The sequence below is a fragment of the Tinamus guttatus genome, unplaced genomic scaffold (genome assembly GCF_059628265.1).
Source record: "Tinamus guttatus ecotype Peru unplaced genomic scaffold, ASM5962826v1 Tinamus_guttatus_pri_ptg000021l, whole genome shotgun sequence".
In the NCBI taxonomy this organism is placed as follows: domain Eukaryota; kingdom Metazoa; phylum Chordata; class Aves; order Tinamiformes; family Tinamidae; genus Tinamus; species Tinamus guttatus.
The window spans coordinates 370217-394326 of record NW_028288555.1 but is presented as its reverse complement, the minus strand read 5'-3'; the positions used below and the strand labels follow the sequence as shown (position 1 = coordinate 394326).

Here is a 24110-nt window from a genome sequence, read left to right as displayed (position 1 = left end):
GAGCAGGAGCCAGCTGGTGAGGTTCGCAGGTCTCTCCAGGCTCAGTGAGCTTTCATATCGTTCCGCCCTCTCCAGAGTGGTCTGTGTAAAGAGTCCCTGACAATCTGCTGATGACTTGTAGTTTTGTAACTACGTGAAGAGCACTCAAGTAAACAGAAGCAAAATCAACTTTGGCCGAAACACTGAATCTTTACTGTGTAAGGTAGAGTAGTATTATAATATCACTGACAAATGCCTGATTTTTCCCCCTTTTTCCACTAGTTTGGTGGAAAATTAAACTGTAAATACAGCTCTTTGGATTGGACTAAGGTTCCATGTGGCATAGCATCCTCTCTCTGGCAATTGAGCAAACTCAACTCAACTGAGCAAAGTTGGAGTGCTGCTTCTGTCATCAATTCCCTTGACACCTTCTGAGCTGTATTCAGAGTGTAGTATGTATTAGGATTGTTCCGGGGTCAGTACCTGCCACCAAAGCAATACTATTAACCAAATCATACCAAATGAAACTATGAATTGGTGTGAATTGGCATATCTCTGTTGGTTTGCATGGAATTATACCACTTAATGTCATCTGACCTTCTGATATCTTTATTTAATTCCTGTTTTTCTTTCCCTGCGCCTCCTATATCCTGCCTTGATATTTTAATCAGATCAGAGATTATATTGCTAGGATAGTTTTATTTACTTTCTGTGATTCACTGGACAGCTCTCTGAAACCAAATGAATGTAGTAACTTTGCTTATGTTAGCTCTTACAGGAAGCTGTTAATATTGACCAATTATAACTACTAAATAATATTTTTATGAAAAGAACCTTTTTTTTTTTTTTTACTGAAATAAGCTTAGCGTAATATTGAATTCCATTGTTGTCTAGTGTGTAAAAGGTGTATTTTCATGAAGACAATTCAAAAAAATTGAGCAAACCCTTATCACTCTGATGCTTTGAAGCACTTCATGGAAGGGACTTAAGCCGTTTAAAGTCAGGATGTAGGATTTTTGTTCAGGGAAGTCTCTTTCCTATACTTTGGCTGAATAACCTTTTTGATGAGATAAAACATCTCATCACAGTAAGAACAGCGTGTGTCCAGAACGCTATACTGTTTTTGGTCTCTAGTATGCTGTGCCCCTAGTTTTTGGGAACAGCAGCAAAAAGGCATGTGGTAGATAATTTTAGGTAGAGCCAGAAAGTCTGCAGTGAGAGAGTTTCTTTCATGTAACATCAAAATAAAATCTTTACATACATTGGTATCTTGGAACAGTGGAAGTGTGGAACTTAATGGAGCATGGCTAAATCTATTTAAAAGAAATTTCCTGATTTCAAGGAAAACTAATTTAAGGTGCAAACCTGGGCACTTCTTACAAATTTATCTGAAAGGGAAGTAAGAGCATTTTAATTGCCTCTTTTGTCTAGTGAAAATTAAGTGTTCAGTGGTCAGCTCAGTGAAATCTATTTGCAAAATCTTCCTTGGCAAGTAATTTTGAATAACTAATGAATTTGCAAACAGAAACACCATAAATCCAAGGAAAACTGGACATAAAGAAATCGGGCAATATTTGTTCCAGCTAATGTGTACTGTTGCAGTAATGTCAGCTAATGTTTACTAAAGTATGTGGAGAAAACAGAAGTGACTTAAAATATGGAAGGAGATAGTTCAGAATGACTTTTCTCATAATAATTGAATAGCTATGGCATATTGATAAACAGTAGCTATAGCTGCATCCTTCTAAAATCTTGTGAATCTGTAAAAAATAGCATAGTGTGCTTGCTGCTAATTCATTGAAGATATTTGGAGTGATTAGAGCGGAGGCAGTCTTCCCAGTTCATATGTGTACATTACTGCTTAGCAAAAGCATAAGTGATTCAGTAAAAGCCTTTCAGGCTCCTCCCAGGATCTTGGATAGTTGTGATTTTGAGTATTGTTTTACTGCTTAAGCCTGACTAGTGCTGTGTAAAAGTAGGTCACTGAGTCACTTGAATCTAGCTATTGCTAGGCTAAGGAGGAAAAATTAAAATAAAGAGGTTTTTGCATCGCAGAGCCAGAATAAATTCTCACAGTAACTATTTTGTGTTCTGACAACTGCATCATAAAGAAGACCTAGCTGCATAGCAGAGTCACAGCAGTGTGGAGAGACAACTTTCTATCTTTTTACGTGCTTTTCCATAAACTTTAATGAAAAGCAGCTGCAAGAGGGAGTGGCTGTGGCATTCTTGTAAAGAGAACAAAAGCAGAAATATTACAGTATTCCACCACAAATGTAATCTACTCCTATGTGAAGTACTGTAGGGAAAGGCTAGACTAATTGTCTTGTTATCTAGTCCATCAGCAGAAGGCAATGCATACCTTCATTCCTTGACTATAGCCAACAATAATCTCTGAGGTAGGAAACTTTGGAAAATGGTTATACACATGTGCTGCCTTTGAACACAGAATATAGGCAGTCTCAGTTAAACTGTATTTTCATCAAGCTGGCCTTTTTTGTTTTGAAAGTAGCAACTAATAAATCCTGTGCAAGATGGGGTGAGGAAGATAAGAGTTTTTTTTTTTTTGTCTGATTTGTAAGTTCTTGAACATTTGTTGTGGGTTCTAGTAGATAGTCTATGGAGTGATCAGTTTCAATATCTTTTGGGACTGCTAAATTCAGTTGTTATATATACATATATGTGTATCTATATATATATAGATAGATAAAAGGGCTTATAACAATCCAGGTAGTTAAAACTAGCCACTGTGAACACACACAGTTACATGACATTACTAGTTGTGTAACCAGAAGTTAAGGGTTCCTTATGTAGTATTCTGTGTAATAATGTGTTGATGCTTAATGCTGTTTTCTGTTTTTGTATGTCGTCAAAACTGTCAGCTTTGACAGTCAAAATTGTATGTAATCTATAGAAACAAGTCTGGTTAAAGGGGAATTAAGATAGCGTTTTTCTTCATGGGGCAGCTTTAAAGAAGCCATGTGTCTTTCAGGAAATCTTTTCATAACTAGAGGATTTACAGAGACTACTTTTTTTCTTCATGAGATGTGTCTGTTATCTTTTGAATAATAATTGGACTTTTTTTTTTCATTCAGAGCATTAAGTATGCAGTCATCAGAAGCAGAATAATTTTCTTTAAACCAGAAATCTACATTGTATATTCCTCTACAGCTTATACTGAACCCACTGAAAGGAAAGAGGTGTAAATTCTGGAGGTCCTGCATCTGAGAGACTAAAGTGTTGTGTGTGTAGCCATCTTTGCAGTGCAGATTCCCAGACGAGTTTGCCAAGCCACACTTTGTTCCATTTTCCCGCAAGAATATTGTTCCCTGTATTCAGTATTCAAGATAGCTGCAGTCTAGATAGCAGACCACAGTGTAGTGCCACCTCCTCCTCCTTTCCTCCTTTTTTCTTTTTTCTTTTTTTTCTTCCTTGCATGAAATATTCTCAGCCTTCCCACTACCAATGTCCATTACAACTTAGGTGACTGTCATTCCTACTCATTTTTAGTTTACATGTAGCCTCTTAGTATATGTTATCTTCACAGGTCATGATTAACATTATAGGCACCAACAATCTTGTTTAGATTATACGTTACTTCAGTGGCACACTCTTTTAATACATCACCAAGAGAAATAAGAAAAATGCATTTAAAATAAAACTTTTTTTTTTGGGCAATGGTAATTACACTATAATAAAGGAGAAGGAGTAAAAATAATTTAGAAAATTGCAAACATGGTAATTGCTAAAAGTCTATATTAACTTGTTAAATAAGAGAGGAAAAAAAAAGAAGCATCCTAATTTTTCATGTTTTCATGCTTTGTATACAGTACTGTTTCAGGCAGCTGCATTAAAATGCTGTCTGTCTCTTTCAGACAAGAGCAAGTCAGTGTTCTGTATCAGAACATACATATAGTGGAACCAAGACTAATCCAGCCTTATGAACATGTCATTAAGAACTTCATCCGAGAGATCAAACTTCAAAGCACGGAGATGGAAACCTTAGCTATTGCTGTGAAAAGGTATAGTAACTCATGTTTCTAGTTCAATTGCACAGTTACTTTTTCGGCCATCATACTTGGCTACATAGATTGCTGTGAGTTAGTGCCAAAAGGTGCCAAAATATGCTTTCTGAGCTTGGAAAATAGTTTATAAGGGCATGCATATGCATAAGTACGTATAGCAGGTGGCAGATGATTATTTATATTTTGGACCAGATTTTTGAAGCTCTGTTCATGTGTTTAATATATAAAATATTTTGGTTTGTCCTCCTTTGCTGCAACAGCAAGTTTTAGCATACATTCCCATTAAACTTCCATTTAACAAAGAAAACTTTGCTTCACCAGCTTCAGGGGATGTATTTTCCTACGGTAATTATTTGATACCTATGACCTTGCAATATCACTACCGAAACCAAACAGATTAAACCAGAAGGGTAGAGTTCTTTGTGTGGTAACGAAAGGTGCTGAGTTATCCTTTTGAAGTCTTTTCATAGAAAAAGCAGAAGGGGCCTTATGTCTCTGTAACTTAATTTTTTAAAAGCAGATGTGATTTATTTCATATCAAAAATCTGTTGTGTGCTATTATTTGAAAGCTAATTTGTCTGTATTTTCAAATCAGATTGTGATTTTTGGCTCCCAAATGCATTCCTTCCAAAGTCTGGGAAGCGTTCAGCTGTTTCTGTGTCTGTCTGTCTAATTTGAGCTTATGTAGACAGATGTGTTTTACACATTTTCTACGGAGCCAGAGAGTAATTCATAATCCTGTATTTACTTTTAAATTTTAGAGCTCAGGATAAAGCTGCAGTTCAGCTCAGTGAGCTGGAGGAAGAGATGGAACAACGGATACAGGCTGCAGAGCATAAAGTCAAAAAGGAGGTGTGTATTTTATGTTTAACTCTGTGGTCTTTGGAAGAGCTGATGATCAAGTGAATCTTTGATCCTGAACAAAGTGGTGATGTAGAGGAGTTTGTTTCTGAGTCTGGTATTGGAAGAAGACTTGGAACCTTTCGCCAGGAAAAAATGGAATTCATTTCTTGTACCAGCAGTAGATGGATTTGTGTAGAAATTAAAGCTCAGGTCATTTGTTCTTAATTTGTGAATTTGCCTAGAGCTGTGAGCTTTCTTTCTCCTATTCGTGCATTCAGATTCTGTAATTACATTTTCAAGAGCTATAAACAAGAGGAAAGATATTTTTGATGAAACTGTGTGAAAGTTTGAACCTCTTGAAGTTGATGGGAAACTTCTCTTACTTCAGTGCCCTGAAGTTTTAGGCATTGTTTCAGCCAACATGTAAACCTGTAGGCTAAGTATTTGAGTCCTCTTCCCTTATTGAAAGATATAGTCCAACCTCATACTGTTACTAAATTCAAATATGATAAACCTAACTTTATAATATGGAAAGAATAAAAATTCATGTAAAATGTTCAAACATGAACACAATAAATTATTATTGGTCTGGTAGGACACACAGTATACTGAACATTTTGATATGGATTCTTTAACCAAAGCATTTTCAGAATAAGCAGCAAAGTGTGAAGCAGCAGCAGCAGACTCTTTGGTTTTGAAGAGCTTACCATTAAACCCACCGATCAGTTGCTGCATTCGGATTAGTTTCACACTTCATCTTTTTTATACAGAGGAAAACATTCTTACGTAACATGAGGCAATTGTTTGCCTACAAAGAAAATATAATAGCAAAAAAAATGTTGATGTATCACTCTACGAAAAGCAGTGCATAATAATGTATTTAACTAATGATGATGCAATTCTCGGTTATATCTCAAATATACTTCCTGTTTAGAGAAACAGTAGGCGTTTATGTTCAGAAAACAAATACATTTGTTTTGGAAAATGTCCTTTCTGTACAAAATGGTAAATAAATGAAACAAAATTGAAGAATCTTATACCGTACTGTAAAAAGATCAGTTGGAAATGTACATTAAGAACATGTACAATTTATGTACTAGCAATATGTAAAAAAAGTTCTGTGTGTTATGTGTCCGTATACAGTATTTTCCTGTTTTAAAAAGAATGCCTTGTGATTCAGTAAAATTCACTGTAGTCTTCAATTATTATACTAGTGAATGATCAGTTGTTTGGCTTGATGCACTTAAAGAAAAATAAATAAATAAAGGCAAGGGGGAGCCTGAAGCCTTCATCAGTTTAAGTCCTCAAATTGCCATTGACATGTGATTTGGTGTTTTCACCTTTCATGCCTAGAGGTAAATAAGGGAAGCTGTAACTTGTTTCTCGTAGGGCTCTCTACATTTTTACTCCTGAGTGTTCCATTTAGCTTATAGCTTCACTTACTCCACCTAGTAAAACACCCTGAGAGTAAATGTAAGATATTTACTTTGTGGGATTGTATTAAGATGTTAATCTAGTGCCTGTACTCAACACTATTGTTTGTCAGAATGATTTCATTCATGCAACTGCGACACCTTTCTCTTTGTGATAGTAACTGCAGATTGAGCATACCTATCCATGAACATGTGTGTGTATATATATTCTTTAAAAGAAGCAAATAGGTACCAAACATCTCACACATGAGCAATTTACACAAGTGTCAACAGAAAGAAAATCCAGCCTAAACTGATTACTTTGATTATAACACATTATATCATTATAACATAGGAAAGAAGTAAATTGTGAGCAAAGTCCATGTCTATCTGTCTGTTTCCTCCTGAAAACCTAACCTGTCTCATTGACAGCATGTGTTAGTGCAGAATACTGAGTTCTTCTATAGTGCAATTCTGTCCTTAAATACCCGGGAGTGAATGGAGCAAATTAAATGCATGCTCGTGCATAGCCCTGGGCACGTATCATTCTTTTATTATCAATTCAAAACTGTTCTGGGGGTAGCTTCCTTGTAAAATCTCTAAGTTTTGATTCAAATAAAACAATCACTGTTTTTAATATTTAGTCCAAGTCTACATGAAACCTCATTTGTTCAGGATACTGTCATTGGCTTACCTTTTACAAAGCTTTGGCCTATAATATTCGAACATTTACAAGGGGTAAATTTTAAAAGATAAAGAGGGATAAATAAATAACTGGTGGTGGTACAGTAATACTATTATCAGAATGTTGTATTTTGAACCATAGAAGGGTGGCCTTTTGTATATAAATACAAACATGGAAAATTTGAACAAATTTCAGTTTTCTGTAAGACATTGGGAATGCTAAGCACAAGAGAATATGACATAAGACAGTGATTTAACCATATGATTTCCTTTTGACTGCTTAATAGTTCATTGCTGTGACTATTTTATAAGTGAATACCAATAACAGTCAATATCTGTGGACCGTAAGAAAGGTGTCTATTGATCTAATGGAAAGACAAAATTACAGTAATAAACAAAGAGGAAAACATTGGCTTTTCAAATTGATCGGTGCATTTTTTAAAGAAATGTTTAAAACCTGTTTTGACTCTTAATAATGTAACATTCCAGGAGAAAAGAAAAGCTGAAGAAGCGCTAAATGAACTGAAGCGCCAATATGATACTGAAGTTGGGGATCTTCAGGTGACAATAAAAAAACTGAAGAAGGTTAGTGGCTTAATATTGTAAGAATTGCTGACCTGATGAAGTGCCTTACAGAAGACGGATGGTCATAACTATAGCTTTTTAATTTAGCGCATATTAGCAATAGGTAACTTTTCAAAAAGAAGTTTTAGGTTGCATTAATAGTAATATTGCAATTATCTTTCTGCTATTTGTTATATAATAATAGTCTTATATATTGCCTCTAAGCATTTGTAATTCATAGAACTAGGTAAAATTGGCAACGCCAAATATAGTAATGTGCTTATTATAGCAATGTAGTGTCTTTTGTCAAACAAGTGCAGTTCTCTCAATATTGGAAATGTTAGTGGTAGAGGTATATTTAAACTGTAATTCCAAATTGAAATCAAAAGTAGAACAAGTTATTATTAATCTAAATTTAAGTCCATAATTAATTTTTCATTTAATATCTGGCCCTGTAATGTAAACTAACATCTCAGCCATGAATATCATTTGGGGTTATTTTGTAATCTAGTTTTAATTTTGTGTTTAGCTTCTGCTATAAGTATTAGCAGCATCATAGTAACCACCGAGATCCTTATTAAATTACAGTATTAACAGAAATGAATAATCTCGAGAGAAATAATGAAAGCTTGTGTTACAAATGCTGTGAAAAATTGGCACTGATGTGGTAGTCTTTTTTTTTTTGGTAGTGAGGGCACACCTGTTTATATAATAGTATTTAGCTTTTGTGTCACTAGTAACACAGAATAAATACTTCTAACAAATCTATGGCATGTAAAGAGCACGTTAGGTGTTTTAAAGAGTCACTTAAAAGTGAATTATGAAACTAGATTTTTTTTAAGAGGTGATGCTTACTCATGCAATAGGGAAGTGTATGGATTTTAAAAACTTTCATAGCTGAATACATTTAGGGTTAATTTAATATAACATTAGCTACTTCTTATATTATTTGAATTGACACAGTCAAGAATATACCTTAATTGTTTATGTGTTAAATCTATTAGCTGGAGGAGCAATCCAAGAACATAAATCACAGAGAAGATGTGGTTGAGCTGAAAAAAAGGATGCATGATATGTTGCTGGTAAGAGATGATATTCTTTAACATATTAGTTTAGCCTTGATGTTCAATACAGATTGTTCTTTCACATTTTGTCATGCTGTATTAGTGATGAAGCTAAGTAATATATTTTCTAAGTTATTGATACATGTGTGGGAATCTTCATCTTGAGCGGAAAAAGCTTCTGTGTAAATGGATACGCATTGCAGGTATAATATTTAAAATGGCTTGAAATTATAGAGTCTCATTTTTGAGTTGCAGAAATTGAAAAATCATATTCAGTAATGTTCTTAGATGCTAGATTATTGATTAGCATAATTTTGATGGTTTTTATTTTAGCATTACAAATGTCAACATTTTATAGAAGTGATTTGACAGCTAGCATCTAACTAAGGTCTTCCTTTTTTTTAAGGAAAATCAGAAACTTAAGAAAGATCTTTTAGAAGCACAGACAAATATAGCTTTTCTACAGAGTGAATTAGACAGTTTGAAAAGCGAGTATGTAGATCGAAGTTTGAACACTGAAAGGTAAGATACTTTTATCTGATATTTTCAACCCTGGAATAAATCTCGTATTTATTGTAGTTATTATGTACGTACTTGATAAATTCATTTTCTTAATTTGCCATAATTGACAAGTATGCATATTGACAATGTGTAGAGTACACCATAACCACAGGTCTCTTAGGTTATAAAGGCTCTGAAAGAGCCTTGGCATATGATATAAACATATGATGGCATATGATATAAACTCTTGGGTATGGCATATCCATGGCATATGATATAAACTCTCATAATGATAAGCACACTAATTTTATTGACACTTCAGTTAGGAGTGGATGAAAAATTCTATGAATATCAGCGAAAATAAAGTTTGAAAGCCTCCCCCCTCAGTTTCAACCATATTTTTCTGAAAGCAAACAAGAACTGCTTCTATATACTCATATTTGTTTAATGGTATCTGTACGACAGTTTCATGATTCTATGAGATCAATGAATTTATGAAATTGTTTTCTTCTGCATAAAATGTTTTTAAATATATTTCAGCAATCTTAAATGTAAGATAAAAAAAAAATCTTAAAACATTACATTTTCTCCTACAGTATATTCACTGCTTTTCAGAAATATTGACTATTGAGTTTTGTCCTCGGTAAAAGCATAATAGTATTAAAAAAAGTAGAAGGACCTTTGTAAAGAGTAACTTTTTTTTTACAGAGATCTAGAAATGATCCGAGAGTATACTGAAGACAGAGATAACCTGGAAAGACAAATTGAAATACTTCAGTAAGTTAACAATAATTCATACATTTTTAACAGATTTTCTCCCAAGCTGTTTAGGGGTAAACAGTTTTCCAGCTATGTAAAATATTTAAATGGAAGTTGAGGAAAAAATATCAAGTCAAATATTGAAATGACCTCACTTCTTATAGAAAATGCTTTACATGTGTATCATTTCATCTTAAGTTTGTGATCCTATATTGCTGAGCTGGTTGCTCTTGTGAGAAGAGCTATTGCTATGCCATCTGAGTTTTGCTTTCTTCCGTGGTGTTTTTTCAAAAGGCAAAAATGGCATATCATAATTTCTCTTCAAAACTTCACTTTTAGAAATCTGGATTCATTTTGAGTGGCATTAATCACCTTCTCAGTTTCCTTTTTTTTACCCAAAATAACTGTGCGCTTGTTTTCTACATGAAAGTTTTTAGCAGTCTATCGATGATACCTCCTTATGCCATTTTTTTTCCTCTCTGCTTGTTAAACAGAGATGCAGAGGATTATCCAATGCCGTTGTTTTTTAAGCAGAGCTCTCCGACAGCTTAGCTGACCCAAAAGAATTAACCAAAACCGTCACTTTCTTGAATTCGGTATTTAATAGTGTGTGACTTCTGAGACAATAACGCTGTGGGTTTTTTGTTGTTTGTTTCTTTTTCTTTTTTTTCCCCTACCTCATTGACGTTAATTTGTTTGTAATAAGCTGAATGAGACCTGAGTTTACCCATACCATTTTCATTATTATTACTTGTTCTTGTTTACTGACTTAATTGCTGGAGTAACTCCTCTTCTTATTGTTATGCGAAAAGTACTAAGTGTGTGCATTACTGAAAAAGACAGTCCCAAACAGATTTTGTGTTTCAAGGGATATCACAGTGTATAGTTTTATAACTTTAGTTAGTTTCTTTATCTTAATTATATCATTTATTTCAAGTAGCTGAGCATCTCACCTTAGTGTTCTCAGCAACACTGAAAGTTTAGTCGCATTTTATCTCAAAAAAGGCTGTTCAAATTTACTGCACTGTAGTGGTCTTACAGCTTTTTCTAGAGATTTGTCCTCTTTTCATCAGCTGACACAGAGCATGTTATGTCATATAAGTGTAAAGTAAAACAGTGTTTCCTAAGCTACTATTTGAGTTTAAAATTCTCAGCATTTTTTGTTGTTGTTGTTTTTTCTTTTATCTACAGTCATTTTAATCTATATAGCAACACAGTTCTGTCTGTCCCAAATTACTCCTTAGTACTCATCTAAGGAAAAAAAAATTGATATGTATTTTTTTCAGATTTACTTTGCTGTAAGTTATATATTGAGGTTTTCTTTGGTCTACTTTTGCAAGTTAGACTGTGTTTCTCTGTTAGATCAGCTAATAGGAAACTACATGACAGCAATGATGGATTGAGAAGCGCCCTGGAAAACAGTTTCAGCAAGTATAACAGATCGTTGGTAAGTAATTATACTATATTTTAATTCTAATATTTTAATTGATTTATATATTAAGCAATATAATTTTTGAATCTCATATACAGTAATTATTAAAAAGCATAATATATTTATATTTTACTAGTAGGTTTTACAAGTTAATTCCTTGAAAGCAAGTATGTTTGTACTTCATACTCATTAGTTCATTTCAGTAAACTCATTCTGGGCTTATTCTAAGTAGTTGAGTTAGAGTTTGCATGTTAGAGTTTGTTTGGATTTTGCAAAATATCAGGGCTTACGTTAGAGCACAACTACTTTCTGAGGTGCTTTAGAAAATAGTAATTTTTATATGCTGTGGCCAAATGTATCTGATGACATAAGTAATGTGTTTCCTTTGCACTGAAGTGAATTTGCTTATTTTGTTTATTGGAAGTGCTCTACAAACTGAAAATACACTTTCTTAGGTAACTGCTGTCCTCTTAGCAAAGTCTCAATCTAATTTAAACTTCTACTAAGGGAGCTACTGAACAAAGGGAAGGCCAGGACACTGATAGTACAGAACTCAGATTATTTGTCACTATCTCCTTTGTACCAGGATCTATTTAACAGTTGTAGCTTACCGTTCTCCAAACCAGAGTGTGGAAGGATTGAAGACAATGAAAATGCCTGTCTTTTTGTTTGCTATTTTTTCATACTAGAAAAGATTTTTAACTCCAAAACCAATTATCAAGCAAGGCTTGATCACCACAAGGCTTAGTCACCGCAAAACCAGCCAGTTGTTTCAGAAGGACAGAGCTGGAACAGTGGGTTGGCAGAGACGATATTGGCCAGAAAGGAGCAAACAGCAGTCATTCTCTTTCCAGCATACCTTGTTAGTGAATGAGGGTGCCTTTTTTCTGATACAGAGTTTCACTACAAATGATACAGCAAGAGATACTACTTCTTTTCTCTGTGCCCTGAAACATAAGGAAAGTTACCGAAGGTTACAGAAAAAAGGTGAAGCTGTTCTCTGAACGAATTTAAAGGAGCCAGGGCAAATGTATGAAAGACTTTGTCACGTGTTGTCAGTTGAGATCACTCTTCTCCACAATCCCACTGAAGAACCAGAAGATCTCTCTACGGTAGTCATTTTAGCCAGTGACATTTCCTTTTCTATCTTAGTCATCAATATGTATGTGCTCGCTGTCTTTTAAAAAACACAAGGAAAATCATCTCACCTGATCAATAAACATTACTTCAAAGTTCATTATTTCATAGTGCTAGAGGAATAGTTATCGACATCACCCTCTTGGGAAATTCTACTTTTTTGTGATTGCCTGCGGGCATCAAATGTGGTAAAGCAGTGGTAAAGAGCCTGAGTGATCTGTATAATGTGCTACATGTAATGCAGTGTAATCCAATAGCATTTAAAGTAAGAGGTTTAATTAAAAGCAGGCAGTTGAATAAATGTGAAAATATACAATAGTAATTTTGAGGATTTACACTTTTATCATGACAAATGTGGATGTTTAAAGTGTTTTATCAAACCTGTCATGTATTTGTGATGTATCTTTTGCAGCGGCTAGCAAATACCTCACCAGGAAATACCATTTCTAGAAGCAGTCCCAAATGTAGTGGTGGACAGTCGCCTCTAAACCCACGGTATGACAGGTAGGTCAGTTTTGTTTTTTACTAATTTTAAAAAGAATTTAAAAAAAGTGCAAATATCCTAGGAGACTAAATATTGTTAGATAACAGAATAATTCTGTTTGATTAAAAAAAACAAGTGCGTGATCCACAGCAGTTGGTCCAAGGTGAAATCAACAGGAATCTTTTGATGACTTCAGATAGTTCAGACCAACTCTTTTCAGTGCCAACTAATGATCTTGCACAGACTTCAACCAGTTTCAGGTTTCATCTTAGATTATTTTGATTTTCATTTGTTTATAAGTCTCCCTCCCCCACCATCTCCAAGGGCCAAAAGGATTCTGAGGACCCCTGTTAAGTAGTTTCCTCTGTACTTAGAAATAAGGTACTCTTTATTCATACTTTTAGCCTCTTTGTTTTCTTCCTATGTAATGATTTCCACAAAGGTATTTGGGCGTAATTCTTCAAATAAATAAAAATCATCATCTCCCTCTGCTGTGCAGGAGTGGTAGGTTGAGTAAGAGTCACAGAGATCAGAAAGTTGTATCAATGCAAATGCAAATGATCAGAGCTACTTTGGTTTTATCCTTGCTAGACTCAAGTAATTGATTAGAACTTCCTCAATTCATTACAAAGACTCATTGACCTCAGTGAGTATTGGATTGTGCCTCAGATACTGTAGAACATCATTTTTATTTTATTTTTTAATGGCTGGTACTGCCAATAGAACTGTGTGTATTTACTCAACATATATTGTTTTATCTTATTCTTTCCTGTTACTTCAAACTTTACAGAGATTCTTAATAGAGTTCTTAGGTAGCTTCTGTTTTGTATTTTGCCAGTAGGAGGGATATTTTTTGTAGGGATTAAGTTGGCTTTCACCTCATGCTAATTATATCCAATAATCATTTGTAATCTTGGGAAGTCATCATCAGTAAGATCACAGAATCACAGAATCACAGAATGGCTGAGGTTGGAAGGGACCTGTAGAGATCATCTAGTCCAACCCCCTGCTCCAGCAGGGACACCCAGAGCACGTGGCACAGGGTGGCATCCAGGCACGTTTAGAAGATCTCCAGAGAAGGAGACTCCACAGCCTCTCTGGGCAGCCTGTGCCAGGGCAAGATAGATTATATAAATGAATTTGAACATGAACAGATATAATAAAAAGTCTCTTTAAGAGGGAAGGCAAAATTGGTTAGTGACATATGCCTTACAGTATGTAGCTAGCATTTCTATGTATTGACCATTTCAGAATGGCTCAGATTTTATTGGTAAAAAGAATAGTAAAACATCTTTTTTTTAAATATTTCTTACTAGATCATCTCATTCATCTTGCGTGGATGAAGATTATGATTCTTTAGCTCTTTGTGACCCTATGCAAAGGATAAACTATGATGCTGACAGCTTACCTGAGAGCTGTTTTGACAGTGGTTTGTCTACCCTGAGAGATTCCAATGAATATGATTCAGAAGTGGAATACAGGCATCAAAGGATTGTTCAAAGATCACAGTGTATGCAAGACAGCTTTGTTGGTGATGCTTCTGATACTGATGTAAGTGCTAGACTTGTTGCATTTCTAAGAACAACTTTTTGGTTGGAGTCAAAATCAGCTTTCTTTTTTTTAAAAATGGAACAGATCTTTGCCCTAGGCATTTCGGCTATGTGTATTTCCATAAAATTGCTGATAATTTTTCTGTAGAATTTTACTCTTATAAAACTATTAAAAAAAAACAAAATTGTTTTGATGGTTTGGTTAGAATTCAGTTGGTACTTTGCTTTCAAAATGCAGTTTGTATTTTTAAAAGTTTTTAAACAGCCTGAACAGAGAAGTCCATTTCCTAAATAAAAATGGAACTTTATAAAGCTTTGCCTTCCTGAATAAAAACTGCACAGTTCCTTTATATCTATATGATCTAAACCGTTAGAGAGAGAGATTTCATTCAGTCCTAGCTCTGTCTTTCAAAAAAACAAAACAAAACCCCATACTTTTCTCCCTGGAGCTGTAACATTGACTTGAACTTTCAGGTTCCAGAGATTAGAGATGAAGAAGCATATAGTCCTGACAACAGCAGTACTATATTAGACTGGAAGCCTTCACGACCAGTAAGTCGAAGCAGCTCCATTGCTTCTGCAAGGAAGTACATATCTGCTATTCCTCCTCAGGTAACCAGTTATTAAAAAGAAAAATAAAAATGCTCAGAACTATATTGTGAGATTTCTTAAATGAGTGAATCAGATAAATTCTTTTTATTTTTCAGTCAGATGCAAGAGAATGTACTCCAAAATACCCGACCTCAGAGAAGGCGTACAAGATAGTTCTTGCTGGAGATGCAGCAGTGGGGAAATCCAGCTTCCTTATGAGACTTTGCAAGAATGAATTTCGAGGCAATACCAGTGCAACCCTAGGTATGGTTGTTTTCTTCTTGAACTGCTGAAATCAGTTTTAATAGTATTCAGCAGCAGTGATGAGTGAAAAGAGCAAGCACGCTGATCCGCAGGGATTGTTTAGCTATAAACATGCCTCATGTAAGATCTCAGCCTGTAAGATCTAAATGACAACTAAAACCTACAAGTATATAACTACTAATTAGAGTGGAGGATACTACTTCATTTAGTTTCCCTGTATAGAGCACAAAACCTGCTTCTAAACAATACAAAGCCACAATAAAAGAAGTTTTACTGTGATGTTATAGAACCTGTTTAGAAAAGTTTTTTGCATTTTCTGTTGCCATCCTGTGTATTATTGTAACCATCAGCTAATATTGATTCTAAACACTGAATTTTCATCTCCTAGTGAAATGAGAGCTGTGTATATTTATTTTATTTCTTTTGAGTCAGGTTTTTTGTTCCTTTTTTTTTTATCTTTGATATTTGAGATAAAATGTTTCATAAAGTAGACTTCATGTTTTTCCATAAAACTATTTGGTAAAATAAAGCAAGTAGGAATCTTCCTGTTTCCTTGTCATAGTGCCAAATTTGTTTCAGTGCCTCTGGGAAAAACATGTAGGCAAAATATTCCTTTAAATGTTTTTCCTTTAAAATCAAATAGAATGTTAGTTCCCATATTCAGAGAATTACTGTAGTTCAGGGTTATGGGAACTATTGAAATCTCACAGTTTATTAAAAAAGATATAATTTGAAATAAATAGCAATTGTGCCCTTTTGTATGGAACATTACTCTTCATTTTCTGTGTATCTGTAAATATTATTGTTGTTTTTAACATTAATATTGACTAGGTTGTATACATTCTTTCAGGTGTAGATTTTCAAATGAAAAGATTAGTTGTGGATGGAGAACCTACAGTACTACAACTGTGGGACACAGCTGGGCAAGAGAGGTTAGTGATTCTTTGCAATTTCAGTAATTTCCGTTGTTTTGTCTCTAAAGGCCTTTTTTCATCTACATGCAAAAAAACCCCAAAATATTATATGCTTTTGTTGTAAGTAGGTCAATATTGGCCATGTGCGTCTGTATACAGATGTGATTTTGTTCTACTGTGACAGAGTCAGGTGGAGTGCTTCACTGTGGTGAGGCATAAGCCTACTTTTTATCTACGCACAGAGTACTAGTTAAGAGTCAACTCAGCATTAATTAGTTACATCCACGTTTCCCTTAGGACAAGAAGAAATGGCCTCAAGTTGTGCCGGGGAAGATTCAGGTTAGACATTAGGAAGAACTTCTACACAGAAGAGGTGAAGCACTGAATAGGCTGCCCAGAGAAGTGGTGGAGTCACCGACCCTTGCGGCGTTCAAGGAACGTGTAGATGAGGCACTTAGGGACATGGTTTAGCAGGCAGGGTGTTGAGGGTCTTACGGTTGGACTCAATGATCTTGAAGGTCTTTTCCAACCATAATGATTCTATGATTCCCACTCTTACATTAATATGATAAGACATTGTAGGAGTATTTTGTTTTTTCTGTTGCTTTCTTTGTCCTTATTGACCTGCATTTCTGAGCTTGCTCCATCTTAGAGATTTTCATGACCACTTCCCTTGAAATCCTTGATCCCAATTCTCATTGTATTCAGTGAATGAAGTATCTTCTGTCTTCCTGTAAAGACTCTGGAGAGTTATGTAACAGAATTGAATTTAATATATGTCAAGGTTCTTCAAATTACTGTGCTGGATTTCCGCAAAATCCTATGACATCCTTACCGGTGAAGAACTATTACTTCTTTATAGAAGTGGTGCCATTGGTACTTAAGAGCTTACCCTGACACTGGGAAAGTCAGTTTAATTTGTCAACAGGTTACAATCTGTACTGGATCATATATTTTTACTTTTGTCAAAGTGAGTGCATTATGTGAAGTAGATAGAGACCTAATTACACTCCTGCTACGTGATAAGTATGTGAAGAATATTTCTTAAGTAACGGAAACGCCTACTTGTCATTCTTCATTTATGCTGATGGAAATGACAACTCTTTATAACTTGGTAACAGTTTATCTGTAGATTATTTTTTTTTAGTTTAGTAGTCAAACTTAAAAAGTTTGATCAGTAATTAGGATAGAATCCTATGGATTTTTATAGAGCATTTGTAGATTTGTTTAAGTAATTTTCAAAAACTTTTCTAAGAATTCAGCTGTGATAAAACACAGAAGGTGGGTGGGACAAATCTATTTAGTATTGTAACCAAGTATTGCTATGTTGTTAATGGTGTGAAAGTATGTGATGTATTGAGAACAAGGCCTCCAGTATAATGAACCAAAGACATTTTATGTAGCATCAGATAAAGCTTATATATCGTACTGTCCCGGATACAATACCATATTTGCCTACAGGCGTGCAAAACACAATTACTAAATAAGCCAATAATGTAAGGGAGAGCATAGAATCACAGAATGCTTAAGGTTGGAAGGGACCTCTAGAGATCATCTAGTCCAACGCCCCTGCACACGCAGGGTCACCTAGAGCACATGGCACAGGACTGCATCCAAGTGGGTTTGGAAGATCTCCAGAGAAGGAGACTCCACAACCTCTCTGGGCAGCCTGTTCCAGTGCTCTGTCACCCTCACTGTTAAGAAATTTTTCGTTAAGTTCCAGTGGAACTTTTGATGCTTTAGTTTTCTGGCCATTTCCTCTAGTTCTGTCGGTGGCTACCAGTGAAGAGAGGCCAGCACCATCCTGCTCACTGCCTCGTTTGGGGTACTTATAGACACTGATGAGATCCCCTCTCAGCCTTCTCCAGGCTGAACATGCCCAGCTCCCTCAGCCTCTCCTCATAGGGCAGATGTTCCAGGCCCCTGATCATCCTTGTAGCCCTGCGCTGGACTCTCTCCAGCAGCTCCACATCCCTCTTGTACTGTGGAGCCCAGAACTGGACACAATACTCCAGATGTGGCCTCACCAGGGCTGAGTAGAGGGGCAGGATCACCTCCCTCGACCTGCTGGAGACGCTCTTCTTAATGCAGCCCAGGATCCCATTGGCCTTCTTGGCCACGAGGGCACACTGCTGCCTCATGGTCAACTTGTCGTCCACCATGACACCCAGGTCCCTGTCTGCATCAAGACTATACAGTTGCTTTTGCTCCTTGTTTGCTGATAGAACACCTGCACTGCTGTCCTTGATGTTCGTTATCTATTAACGAGGCATCCTGTACTACTGTCCTTGAAGCAGGCCTCCACAAAAGTAGATTTTTTTTGTAAATGACTTAAGTCTTTTTTTTTTTTCTAAAAAGATTTCGAAGTATTGCTAAATCATACTTTAGAAGAGCAGATGGTGTCTTACTGTTATATGATGTAACATGTGAAAGAAGTTTTCTTAATGTACGAGAATGGGTGGACATGATCGAGGTAAGAATCTTAAAGTACAATTTGCAAGCTGTGTTTCACTGCATTGTTACCTTATTATTTAAAGTACAGAAGTGAGTATTTCCACTGAGAATATCATTTTTTGGTTCAGAATTCCAGAGTCTTTTTTTAGAAAAACTGGCTTGATTTACAGAGCCTGGGTAGCTTTAAATTAGCTTATCCAAAATGGAAAGTCTAATGGAAGTATAAGCCAAATGGAGTTTCCTGGGGTATTAAACTGAATCCTGACAATTGAGTCAGTCACAAAACTGGTGCACTGTGATGTATTGCATAAAATAGTACCATGTCATCACAGTTTCCAAAAACTTCCTTTAGAAATGAATTTGAGTCCTAGTCCATTTCAAATATCCCTTCTGGTGTCTGCAGTATTCCTTGTTTGCTCTGCCTGTTAAACCAGTATCTTTTATTCTGTAAATTAGCTATAGTCCAAGTGAAATTTTCTTTTTTTCTTCTTTTTTTTTTTTTTTTTGCTATTATATCAACCGTATCTATTATATTTTCTTTGTTTCTTTGAACGGGTTTAAAGAAAAAGGTTTTCTTCCTATTCTACCTGTATCAGGTGCATTTAATAGGAAGAAAAGTGATTAGCGAGAACTTAATTTCCCCTTCTGAAAGTTTTTTTTTTAATATAACAGTAGCAGAATTAATCTCTCTTCCTGTTTTTAATTAGTCACATAGCATTTAAATACAGTGACTATTTCCATCAGGATAATTGGACGCATGACATTTCTTGTTAACTGTGAGGGCTTATGAGAATACACACACACCTTTGCCAATTCATGTTTCAGCTGGTTTTTAAATTATGGACTTTATAATGAAAAAGTAGCAAAATGATTAAAAAACTTCTTTTTGGTATGATTATTTGCTTGTGTTAGGTGACAATGTTAGTGATATTTTTGTATTCTGAGCATTCTTGCAATAAGGAAATAAAATATACGTTATAGGATGCAACCCATGAGAATATTCCAATCATGATGGTGGGAAACAAAGCAGATCTCCGTCAAGCAGTTACAGAGCAAGGACAAAAATGTGTGCCTATAAACTGTGGAGAAAAGCTGGCCATGGTAAGTTCTATGTTTACTTTTTCAGTATAAAATGTTCCAGGGAGCTTTAAAATGAAAACTACATGAAATGCTAGTAAACAAAAGTCATTTTCTGATCAAAATTTAATCAGTACTGGATATTTTTCATCCAAGTTACTGTTGACTGTGTGTTCTGACTGAAATCTCACTCAGTCTCCACTGACTTGACCTTCATTACTATTGACTGGCCTGTTTTTCACAGTCTTTATGGTCAAAAAAAGATGTGTGGACTGGGAGAGTGGGAAAAATTGTCAAAACGAGTATGAGGCTCTCCATCTAACCTGTTCCTGTCCTGCTTGAGTGACATATTTTCGTCTGCAAGACACCTTTGTTCCTGCATGTCTGCAGAAAAACACAGGGATGGGGAAATAATTATCTGCTATAAATAAAAGCATGGATATGTTTTTTTCAATATTTCTATCATGTGTGAAGGAAAGAGTCCTGTGTCCTGTATTTTGCAGGACAGGTGGACAATAAAGTACGGAGTACTGGGACAATAGAGTATGGAATCGATGTACAATCAAATGATTGCATGAGGGCAGGTACCATTATGTACAGACTAGTATTTCTGGTTAAGCTAGAATACCACTTGATAGGGTGAAGATGTGACTTCAGTAAACTGTCCCAGTAGCTCTTTTCTCTTTCGCAGTCTGGGGAGCAAGAGGATTTAAGGTGAGACTATAATTTGTTTCTAATTCAGTTTGTTAACCAAAATATCCTGAGCTTAGGAAAACATAATAATAAAATTAAATATTTTTTTCCAATATTAAAGTGATTGTAGTAGAGAATAAAGAATACCAATATGAATCAAACTCATTTAAGTGGGTGTGAAATAATTATCTAGAGTTATGGAAGGAACCATTTGTAAGTTAAAATATCTAGATAAAACCATATAGGCTACTCTTAACATTTTGTTTTCTATTTGCAGACTTACAATGCACTATTTTGTGAAACAAGTGCTAAAGATGGTTCTAATATTGTAGAAGCAGTTCTTCATCTTGCTCGGTAAGCAGCTGTGTTTCTATTTTCAAATAAACTTGTCTGCTTATGTTTTACAAAATGTGCATTTTAGACATACACACACAAAGACTGCTATCTTAGTAGTCGTATTATTTTTCTATCTCTACTACCATAATAGTGGACCTTAGTTATGCAACTCACACTTTTAAACCTGTTTGGTGAATGACTTTTTAATGAGATACATGGATTTACCTTATTTCTTCTTATATATATGTATGAGTATTTATGTATATTTTTTATTACATTCTACATAGTTTTGCACATACTTAAATATAAATTCTTTCAAAATATACATTTTGATTCATTTAACACATCATTATACATAACCATACTCCAGATAGGTCCAATGCCATGTATTTTCGTTACCACTTTCTCTAAATTATTTAAAAAATAGAAATAGTTGTATCCATCCAGCAGTGGATGCATACTTTTTTATTTTTATAAAGGGACCTTTTTTAATTTTATAAAAAAATATGAGCCAAACTTTTACTGTACTTCTCTTACCTCTAAAACCCTTTGCACTTCTAAACGCTCCTTTATTACCATTAGATTTTGTGGAGTTGGCAATATCTGAATTTTAAATGGCATTCTGAATTTTAAATTTGAAACATAGAGTTTAAGGCCAGAATTATGTACTATATTCATTTAATTTTTGCAGCAGCTTGATTAAATAAACTTTTGATAATTGGTTGCTATTTAGTTATTCCATGGTAAAATACATTTAATTAAAATGACTTGAATAAAATAATACTGTTTTTCTGGGCGGGATTTATTTTTCTTCAGTTAGGACTGAAAGGTACCTGAATTACCTGCAAAACATGTATGTCAGAGGTGCAGAAAGAGCACAGCCAATCATTTATCTTCTGGTGACAGTGTGAAGTAAATGGGTGATTTATTCTGGCAGAGCTCAGAGGGTGGTAATAAATGGGGCCGAGTCTAGCTGGAGGTCTGTGGCCGGTGATATCCCACAGGGATCAGTACTGGGCCTGGTGCTGTTCAACTTGTCCATCAACGACTTGGATGAGGGGACAGAGGGGACAGAGCACTCTGAGCAAGTTTGTGGACGATACCAGACTGAGTGGAGTGAGTGACCCTCCAGAGGGCTATGCTGCCATTCAGAAGGACCAGGAGTTCCACCTCCATGTGAGGAAGAACTTCTTTCCTGTGAGGGTGACAGAGCCCTGGAACAGGCTGCCCAGAGAGGCTGTGGAGTCTCCTTCTCTGGAGATCTTCCAAACCCACTTGGATGCAGTCCTGTGCCACGTGCTCTGGGTGTCCCTGCTGGAACAGGGGGGTTGGACTGGATGATCTCTAAAGGTCCCTTCCAACCTCAACCATTCTGGCATTCTGTGTTTTTTTTTTTTCTTTTTGAATGACTGGTTTCCAGGAAACTGGCTATGAATGCAGCAGTAGATTGTGAAGTTGAAGAAGTATATTGTACAGTAAGGTAACATTAATCACAGTGGTAAAATGACCCTTTATGTTTAAAATTCGTAAATTTATTTGTGTCAAGGATTAAACTTTTTCCATTTGGAGCCTCTCTGTTTTTCAGAATCTTAAAAACAAGATTGTAAGAGTTTACCTCACTAACTTCGGCAGTCCCCAAATACCATAGACCCTACCCGTATACTTTGTTCTGAAGTGATCGGCTGTGATACCTTTACGCAAAACTTAGTAACTTTTGTTTATGATCTAACATTTTTGATTTTTAAACTTTCTACAGGAACATTTCATTAGAGCAGACTGACTTCTAGACTGACCAATTTCCTCTTTTTATGATTCCTTTTTGACACAGTTACTATGATGAATAGTATTGTCTTTTGAGAGAAATAGCACGAATTTATTCTACTGATATAAGGCTGACTTAATAGCACTATAAGCAGGAAATTTTAGAGCGAGCTCTTGACATTCTAGGATGCTCATAATAGGAATACAAGATCAATAATCACATGTACCTATACAACTTTTCAAGCCAATGTTTGTAACAGAACATCTAACAATGTGTTGTAAAGGTAAATATGTACTAGGAACTGCATATTATTATTTAGTTTTATAATATCAGCTGTGAACATATTCAGTTTCTGTTGTGATAGTAACAGGTAACAAATTAAAGAAAAAATGAGCAAAAGGAAAGAGAGCACATGGCACTGGTTATCAGGTATCAAAAGTTATTATATTTCTGTCCCTAAAAGTATTTTGTTTATAATAATGATGCTATTTCCAAAGTAGATATTTAGACAGATTTCATCCCATGATTGAGATATGCTGAAAATTTTGTTTATTTATATTCATGTAAATTTATTTGTATGCTGCTTTACAGAAAGTTTATGAATTGAACTTGAAAAGTAATAATGATAGTGTGCAGTATAAGATATGCTGAGAGAAATAAAATAGTGGACATAAACAGAAGTAATTTTATTGAGCTTTGTCCCTGTTTATTTGTTTATTTATTTACAGAGAAGTGAGAAAACGAAGTGACAATGAGGATGATACGAGGTCAGTAACCAGCCTGGCTGGGACGCCTGTCAAAAAGTCGGCGCTCATGAAGAACTGCTGCAATGTTTGAATGACAGATTTTGCTGATCTAAATAATTTACTTGCATATTTTTGCTATTCTTTAAAAAAGGAAAAATGAAGGATTTCCAAACACATTCTTTCTACTGTGGACTTGCACATTTTTATATTTAGAGGCTGTGCATCATGGAAAAATAGCTTCTCCTTTCTACTTATTCACATTTTTGCACTTTCTTTGTCCTTTAGGCCCTGGTATCATGTTTTATAAGTAATTTAAGTGAATGAAATGACCTCAGAATCAATGCTGCAATACTCCGTATGTACAATACTGTAATACATTTTTCTTCCTTTACCTGCTTGTTTCTTCATGACATCAATATTTCCTGTGTAAAAAATATACTATGGTAATGTCACTTATCACTCATAGGCAAAGAAATTCCAGCCTTAATCAGTTTAATCTTATTTTTTTTTTTTGCTCTTGTCTGTTTATGTAGCCTTTTGAAGGCCTTAAGTTATTCCTTAATGAAACATTTCCTAGCAAAACTCCAAACTACTAAAAGGTCTTCTAATTTCAAGTAAAACCTAAATTGAGAGGAGTAGGCGGAATGGGCTTTTAAATCTGCAGATAAAAGAATTGCTGCACATACACAATCATCTGTATCAGCTGTTCATTAGAAGAAATCCCTAGAATGAACAGGAACTGCTTATCTTAGTAAGAACAATGTTGGCTGATTTTAAGAAAATATTGATAAGCTCATTAGTGAGTGGTAGGTCTAGGTGCCCAGCATCTCCAAAATGTA

At 35.2% G+C, this 24110-nt stretch overlaps 1 protein-coding gene across 1 annotated transcript in view; it reads left to right on the top strand.

The window, feature by feature from the left end:
- Positions 1-23374, top strand: part of RASEF (RAS and EF-hand domain containing) — a 29678-nt gene extending 6304 nt beyond the window's left edge. Inside the window, exons 2-17 of the mRNA XM_088524415.1 lie at positions 3855-4001; positions 4766-4856; positions 7433-7528; positions 8512-8589; positions 8978-9093; positions 9781-9849; positions 11194-11278; positions 12813-12904; positions 14201-14435; positions 14909-15046; positions 15142-15289; positions 16140-16221; positions 18562-18676; positions 19639-19758; positions 20705-20781; positions 23254-23374. Of these exons, the coding sequence (XP_088380541.1) occupies positions 3855-4001; positions 4766-4856; positions 7433-7528; positions 8512-8589; positions 8978-9093; positions 9781-9849; positions 11194-11278; positions 12813-12904; positions 14201-14435; positions 14909-15046; positions 15142-15289; positions 16140-16221; positions 18562-18676; positions 19639-19758; positions 20705-20781; positions 23254-23362 (1798 nt within the window). The 3' untranslated portion in view covers positions 23363-23374. The remainder of the gene's footprint in view (positions 1-3854; positions 4002-4765; positions 4857-7432; positions 7529-8511; positions 8590-8977; positions 9094-9780; positions 9850-11193; positions 11279-12812; positions 12905-14200; positions 14436-14908; positions 15047-15141; positions 15290-16139; positions 16222-18561; positions 18677-19638; positions 19759-20704; positions 20782-23253) is intronic.
- Positions 23375-24110: the final 736 nt, after the last annotated feature.